Source organism: Myotis brandtii, unplaced genomic scaffold (genome assembly GCF_000412655.1).
Source record: "Myotis brandtii unplaced genomic scaffold, ASM41265v1 scaffold18, whole genome shotgun sequence".
In the NCBI taxonomy this organism is placed as follows: domain Eukaryota; kingdom Metazoa; phylum Chordata; class Mammalia; order Chiroptera; family Vespertilionidae; genus Myotis; species Myotis brandtii.
The window spans coordinates 13,155,835-13,164,256 of record NW_005356674.1 but is presented as its reverse complement, the minus strand read 5'-3'; the positions used below and the strand labels follow the sequence as shown (position 1 = coordinate 13,164,256).

The following is an 8,422-nucleotide window of genomic DNA, read 5'->3' as shown; positions in this document are numbered from 1 at the left end:
TTCTAGGGTGCTTTATAGCAAAGATCTGGTTTAAAAGAAAATGAATGCAGGGATGTTAGGTGGTTGTTTTAATATTGTTTATTAGCACAGTAACAAATGCAGACTTAAGTGGTCTGCAACATATAACCAATCCACTGAGCAACTCCTATTCCACGCCTTACAGTTAACAGCTTAAGGTATTTTACTACAGGTTTTCAAACCTCTAATCTTTTCACAATAAAGTAGAGCATATAAAATAAAATACATAACTACTCATTTCCTAAAAGTGTCTTATAAGCCACATGTCCATTTAAGATGAGATGACAATCTCTAAAAACTGTTAAATATCAATATTCCCTTCCAAGAAGGGAAAACAAGTTTCAATCTTTCTAAACAAAAAAGTATGCAGTCTGGAAGGACTTTCACAGAAATGGCCATGTGTGTAACCTGCACAAAATTAAGCTGGCTTAAATTTACAGACTATAAACAACTGAATCCAAAGTCTATTCTTCTCTGTACTACATTTTAGCTTATATTGCAGAACTAATGACAATTTAAATGTTGCTATTACCAATTCTGTCTACTGTAGCAAGATACCTTAAGTTACAACAAAATCTTAGGAAATAAGACTGAATAATATCTGTTATAGAAATACCCTACTCTTTACCAACTCCCACCCGCCCCCACCCCTTCAAAATCATAAGCAGCTCTCTCTGTGACAGACAAATAATGTAAGAATTGTGAAAACCCAATTTATGTAGCGTATCTCTTGGTCCATTGTCTGGCCATTCTGTCATGTTCTGCTCTGTTGGTCATATACTGAGTGGCAATACTTCCCACCAACGGGTCGGCTGGAAGATAAGAATGTAGATTACTTTGGAGAAAGGAAAAGAATATTTTAGGTCTTAGCAATTAAATTACTGGCAGCTTGGAAAGAAATGTACCAAGTACATGTGATCAAATCCATCTTTGAAACACCACCCTATCATATTTTGGGTAGTTTAAAAAGCTACTCAAAATATGGCAAAAAAAATCGTTATCAAAATAGAATGCCTTATCTCTTTCATTCATTCCATTCCTCTCCCAACAACCATGACCCAAACGGAGGGATTTTTTCTGTCATGTGTTAGGGTAATCTCAATAGAAACTGGAATGTACAAGGCCCCAGACTACAATGAACACCCAGCTGTGTTCACATGACCTTTCACTCACTCAGTGGCAGCAGTTATGACAATAAATACTGTGTAGTCCTCATGGCTGTTGTAACGTAACACTATTTAACTCTACACTGTTACCCAGAAAGAACCTGGACTTTAAGTATAGTGTTTCTCTGAATCCTAAATAGAATCTTTCATAATTAATTGTATATTTGCTTCCCCACCCCTAACATCACAGTCTGGTAGTCAATAAATGTGTGTAGCAAATAACACTTTCAAAAACAAACACTACCTCAGTAACCAGGTATAGGGTAAGTGCTCAGTAAACCCGCAGACGGCTCAACACTTAGAACTCTGATTTTTTTTTTTTAAAGAGAAATATGCAGGGTGGGGCAAAAGTAGATTTATAGTTGTGAGTACACGTAACAATTTATTCTTTATTAATTAATTGTATTGTAGAATAAATAATCCCACAACTGTAAACCTACTTTTGCCCCACCCTGTACGAGGGAGAATGATGTCTTTAGTTTAAAACACCTTGTTCCTAGAACACATCAATTAATGGTGAAGTTGCTGCATTTTTCAACTAGATTGATTCAACTACTAGACTGAATTTCTCTTGATTAAAAATACCTATTTTTGCCTTTGAAAGGTGTTAGAAAAATAAAATTTTGGTTTATGTGAAAACAAGTGTTTTTCAGACAAGGAAGAATACAACAAAGTAAAGAATTATTAACCTTACCGGGATTACAGTCTGTAAGAAGTGAGCAGATAGAAAGGAGGACTTTAGAAATGGTTAGTGCTGGACTCCAATTATCTTTCAATATGTCCAAGCAGATAACTCCTTGACTGTTAATATTACAGTGATAGATTCTTGTCCGAAATGTAACCTAAAAAAAAAGATAGTGTTAAACAGAAAGCATCAAACAATGAAGCTTTTTACTAAATTACCTTTTCAATTGAGTGGCCCTAATTAAAAACTTGTAAAAACAGTTTTTAAAAAGGTGAATAACACTAACTACAGCTGTAAGAGATAGTTTAAGAAACTATTTGAGATTAAAAAGTATTAGCCTTAGCCGGTTTGGCTCAATGGATAGAGTGTTGGCCTGCGGACTGAAGGGTCCCAGGTTTGATTCTGGCCAGGGGCACATGCCCGGGTTGTGGGCTCGATCCCCAGCGGGAGGCAGCCAATCAATGATTCTCTCTTATTGATGTTTCTCTCTCTCCCTTCCTCTCTGAAATCAATAAAGAAATTAAAAAAAAAAAGTATTCATTGTACAATCTCAGGGACTGTCAATTTCATTTAAAAATATTCATCAACAAAAAGCAAGGTCATTTAAACATTTCTTGAATTCATCTTTAGCAGTTGTAATGTTGTCATTAATTCATAACATTGCCAAGTTTGAATAGCTAATTGCTTGCTGACCTCTTGTGTTAGCTGGTAGTACTACAAGGCCTCAAAGTAAGCTTTAGAATCATAAAGGCAATTAAACAATGATCACATATCCAAAAAGCTGTAATAAAATTAGGACATATTTGCTTTTGCCTTTTCTGACCTTTCCATCAGATTTTGTAGATACCCTGTACAGAATTCACTATAATGGTATCGCCACAGGTGAGGAGACAGACATAAGCCACATGATCTTGGGCTCTTTTGTTTGGTCTAATTTTTGTTTGTGTAATACCCTGGAATCATTCCAAAGTAGAAATAACCTATAACCTGACTACTTATTTTTATTGACATTCAATCACTTCTTGCTAAGAGTCTACCCCATCCCCCAAAGAGGTTTTCCTTCTGGCAGTCTGAATGAGAATCGCAGATTGGTGACTGTCACAGGAGGAAGATGGTTTGGGCAGTCCTCCTGTCCTGGATGAGAAATCTAAAGCCTAGAGGGAACGGATTGTAGCACCACCAAAAGATGACAAGGAACAGAATCCGAGGCTTTGGTGGGATATTCTGATTCGTATTTACTCAGTGCACAGACATTTTGACACGATTTTTAACTGTTCAGAAATTTTGAGCATAAAATAGGGGATTAATTGCTATGTCACTATAAATACAGTAGTCCCCCCATTATCAGTGGTTTTGCTTTCAATGACTCCAGTTACCTATGGCCAACGGCAGTCCAAAAATATTAAAGGGAGAATTCCAAAATAAACAATTCATGTTTTAAACTATGCTCCATTCTTAGTAGCGTGATGAAATCTCACACCGTCCCGCTTGGGATGTGAAGCATCCCTTTGTCTAGCAAATCCTCGGTGTATATGTCACCCGCACACAGCCATCGGGTGGGCTTTTCAGATCAGCTGTCAAGGTATTGTAGTGCTTGTTCAAGTAACCCTTTTTTTACTTGCTGCTATATTCACCTGACTTTTATTACAGTGTGTTATATTGTTCTCTTTTTAAATATATTTTTATTGACTTCAGAGAGGAGGGAGAGAGAGATAGAAACATCAATGATGAAAGGGAATCATTGATCAGCTGCCTCCTGCACATCCCCCACTGGGGATCGAGCCCGCAACCCAGGCATGTGCCCTTGGTCGGAATCGAACCCAGAATGCCCTGTCCACTGAGCCAAACTGGCTAGGGCTATATTGTTCTTTTATTAGTAGTAGTTCTTTATCTCTTACTATGTCTAATTTATAAATTTGTCATAGATATATATGTTTAGGGGAAAAAACAGTACAGTTGACCCTTGACTATAGGTTTGAACTGTGTGGGTCCACTTATATGTGGATTTCCACACCCCCCCATAAATACTATAAATATATTTTCCTTTCCTTATGATTTTTTAACATATATTTTTTTATATTGATTTTTTACAGAGAGGAAGGGAGAGGGATAGAGAGTTAGAAACATCAATGAGAGAGAAACATTGATCAGCTGTCTCCTGCACACCTCCTACCGGGGATGTGCCAACAACCAAGGTGCATGCCCTTGACCGGAATCAAACCTGGGACCTTTCAGTCCGTAGGCCGACGCTCTATCCACTGAGCCAAACCGGTTAGCCCTTATGATTTTCTTAACATTTTCTTTAGTTTATTGTAAGAATACATTATGTAATATATATAAAACATACAAAAATGTGTTAATTGACTGTTCATCGATAAAGGTTCCAGTCAGCAATATGCTATTAGTAGTTAAGTTCTGGGAGAGTCAAAAGTAACACGTGAATTTTCAACTGCACAGAGGGTCAGAACAACCTCCTCACTGCTCAAGGGTCACCTGTATATGTAGACTTAGTATTAGTACCATCCGTGGTTACCTCCGTGTTGCTCAAGGGGGGAGGGGGGTCAACTGTAGCGGGACCAAATAAAACCCTTATTCCCAGAAATGGTCTCTGCCAAGTGAGGCAAAGTCAACCCAAAAGGAGTATTTTGTTTGCATTCAAATGTACTTAGAGATTCATTAAGTCAGCAATTTTCAACTGGTGTGCCACAAGAACTTTTAAAACATGCAATACCTATTGATATTAGGGGCACTGACCTCTTTTTCCTTAGATTGTTAAATTAAAAAATGACAACAGCCAACACAATAGCCATCTGGTATGAATGAATCAAAATTATATCTATCTTGTCAGATCGGCAACAATATATAATTATTGGTGTGCCGCAGAATTTTAATAATTAGTTGTGTGCCACGAGATGAAAAGAGTTGAAAATCATTGCATTAAGGTGTAATACACAAATCTATTTTTTGTGTGATTAAAAACAGTTTTAAAAGCTTCAATAATCTCTCATGGGAATATGTAAATTTTAGTACAAATCAGAGGAATCTCTTACCTTCGGCGGCTTGAAGGGGTATTCTGGTGTAAAAGTGATATCAAGGAAGAATACACCACCCTCATACACAGATCCTGGAGGCCCTAGGATGGTTGATCTCCATTCATAGATGTTATCGCCTTTGGGACCAGCACTGAAAAGAATATATCAAAAGATAAGTAGATGGAGGCACCTCCCAATTTTCCCAGTGTATTAAGAAAGGAAAAAGATCCCCTCTCATCTCCCTTTTTGTTTAAAGTGTGGAATCTCTCCACAAAACAGACATACCTTTCAGATACAATCTGATGCAGGACTGCACCAAACCCACCAGCCTTAGACCAAGTAAGTTGAATAATAAACTAATGTTAAGCCCATTCTTAGTTTACTTAGCTGTGAATAAGCACAAAACCCCTCAATTGTCAAAACCTCCCAACACATAAGAAAATGTAAATAATACTCCAAAAAAAGAGAAACACCTCTCAGCACACAGAATTACAAGAAATTAGTGACAAATTACAGCAGGTTGTTGCTCATAGCACATCATTTCTGACCCACTGATGGGGGTTCTTCCTTGCTCTTGCATCTCCATAATCTCACCCTAGGAGGAGTACAAGAGTTTGCAGTACTTTTTACAATGTGAACCATGTTGGGAGGGAGAAGGAAACTGATGACAAGTATCTAATTATAAGTTATTTAATTTTCATTTCAGTATATATTAAATTCCATAATCAGGTTCTCTAAATATTCTAGTTGGGACGTTAATCTACCCCTTACCTGTTAAATCAGTGTAATTTACACTTAGTTATACCATCATTTGGCCATACTACCCTTCCAAGGCACTGTGTTGGCTCAAAGTGCTCTGTATTCAGAAGTACATCAATACAAATATTTTCCTTCCAACTCCAAGACCTATGAAGAGCTTAATGATCCACCCAAACAAGTTAAGTGTTGTGCTCTGATATTAAGAGAAGAGTTTGGGAAATGGTCTTAGTTATTAGTAAAATACCTTCTCACAGCACAGTGGTAACACAGGTAATGATATACAGTGGTTAACTTACACATTTTCATCTCAGATTTCTCAACCCTAACTAGAGTTAACACCTGCTTTAAGGATAATGATCTATATCAGCCAAACTAAATGGTCTTTACTTGGAGAGACTTATATACCAGTCAATACATAGAATAATTTCTTAAAAAGCAGGCAAACTTGCTGTTTTCAATAAATTTCTAGTATTAATTGGATTCATTCACTCAAACACTTAACTGAACGACCATTTATTAGGCAGAGCGTTAAATGTTAGGGGTTTCAATAATGAACAAGACAAAAATGCCTTGTCTTCAAGATGCCCCTTATATCTAATCTAAGTGGTTAGACATAAGGTCCAATTCCTTCATTTAGAAGAAAGATGAGATGAAGAGGGAAGGGAGAGAAAAGACAAAAAACACCTGTCTACCTGTGGCCCTATACCAACCAGTGATGGCGAACCTTTTGAGCTCGGCGTGTCAGCATTTTGAAAAACCCTAACTTAACTCTGGTGCCGTGTCACATATGAAATTTTAAAAAGCAGGCAAACTTGCTGTTTTCAATAAATTTCTAGTATTAATTGGATTCATTCACTCAAACACTTAACTGAACGACCATTTATTAGGCAGAGCGTTAAATGTTAGGGGTTTCAATAATGAGTTCAGAGGTGACACGCGTCTCATAGGGTTTGCCATCACTGCCCTATACTGTACTTTCCTCAAACCACCATTGATTTTTTTTCACTGAGAAGTGAACTAAGTAGATGAAGACTATACTAACAGATTTTGCATATATAAAGATGAACTGTCCTCTCTGGTCTAGTTCATGATTATCTAAGACTTAAAGGTAAAAGGCTACTCTAAGCCCCCCTACCCTTTTTTGAGGAACCAATGCCATCTAAAACACAGTACCGGCAGGTAGCATTCCAAGCTGCTACCTAAAACTCTTGCGATCAAAATCATACACTTTTCCTCAGTCAGCTTGGTGATACTAAGAAAGAGAACCAGAAAAAACTCAAGTAAAGTCAGTCTAACCCTAGACTTGGTCCAATTTTGCTGGCCCTTTAGTGTAGGAAAAAAGATAAAACAACGAAGGTGGTATAAAAATATGCCACTATAAGCAGGTTTTATGGATTGTACAGAAAATTGGTGGTTTCCAAACTTCACTGTTCATCGAACTAATCTATGGAACGCCCTAGCTGATTTGGCTCAGTGGATACAGCGTCAGCCTACGGACTGAAGGGTCCTGGGGTTGATTCCGGTCCAGGGCATGTTCCTCGGTTGCAGGCTCGATCCCTAGTAGGGGGCATGCAGGAGGCAGCCAATCAATGATTCTCTCTCATCACTGATGTTTCTCTCTCTCCCTCTCCCTTCCTCTCTGAAATCAATAAAAATATATTTTTAAAAATTATCTATGGAACTTTAAAAATTAAGTTTAGAATATCCAGAGGGGACACAAGAATCCATATATTTATTAAGCTCCCCTGGTGGTCTTTAAGCAGGTGGTTTGCATTTGGGAACCACTGGCACAGGTTACGGGATGTAGGACCAGTTTAGAATATGACCTTTAACATTGTACAGCTCATCACCCATAACTAGAAATCCAAATCAAGATTGCCACTTGTTTGTAATCAGCTTTCACTTTGGGTGTAAACTTTTCTGAAAGTTCAGAAAAAAGTATGGTGAAAGGGAGTTCAAGAATCAAAAACACAACATGAACATAGCTATGTAATAACAACAAAGAAAAACTGTGCCACACTCTGGTTAAAGTAAAAAATGGAGAAGAAAGGTGGGTTATAAGAAAAATAACACTAAGTGAAATAATACCAACTGCAGTTGAAGTCATAGAGCATGAACCAGGAGTCCTGGAGAAGAGTCAGGGGGCGGGTCTGTACTGTGTGGGTTCGACCAGGGGCTTGGGGATTACTGCGAAGGGTCTGAGAGCCCACTGGAAACACCATTGTGTCCTACAAACACTTGAGACGCTAATGCTGTTAGGAGATGAATTCATGTAGCTTTTTATCATATGCATCTTCTTAACCAGAGAATGAAGTAAAAATTATGATATCCTGGCCTGCAAAACTTTTACTTTTTGCTTCTTCCAAGTTCTCACTGGAAAAGTTAGGATCTATAGACCCATTTGACGGGGGATGATGGCAAAAGTTTACAACTCCCGGAAGGCCACTCACTATCAAGCACAGGGAACGAGAGAATCTTATGTGAGCCTGTTCAGGGAAAGGTCTGGTCAAGCACCCCACCCATTTCTCTATCAAATGATTAACCAGGTTCCCTCAGGTCGGCGTATATTTTACCAGCCTTCTGTCCCCTTCCTGTAACAGAAGATACTTTTGGTTCCATAAGAAGTATGACTTCAATTTCAAAAGCTGGTCGAAGTATACTTTAGAACAGTGGTTCTCAACCTTCCTAATGCCGCGACCCTTTAATACAGTTCCTCATGTTGTGGTGACCCCCAACCATAAAATTATTTTCGCTACTTCATA

At 38.0% G+C, this 8,422-nt stretch overlaps 1 protein-coding gene across 1 annotated transcript in view; it reads right to left on the bottom strand.

Moving 5' to 3' along the window:
- Positions 1-60: 60 nt before the first annotated feature.
- Positions 61-8,422, bottom strand: part of LOC102242636 (ubiquitin-conjugating enzyme E2 E1) — a 54,149-nt gene continuing 45,787 nt past the window's right edge. Inside the window, exons 3-5 of the mRNA XM_005863645.2 lie at positions 4,920-5,052; positions 1,879-2,026; positions 61-830 (exon numbers count right to left, since the gene is read on the bottom strand). Of these exons, the coding sequence (XP_005863707.1) occupies positions 733-830; positions 1,879-2,026; positions 4,920-5,052 (379 nt within the window). The 3' untranslated portion in view covers positions 61-732. The remainder of the gene's footprint in view (positions 831-1,878; positions 2,027-4,919; positions 5,053-8,422) is intronic.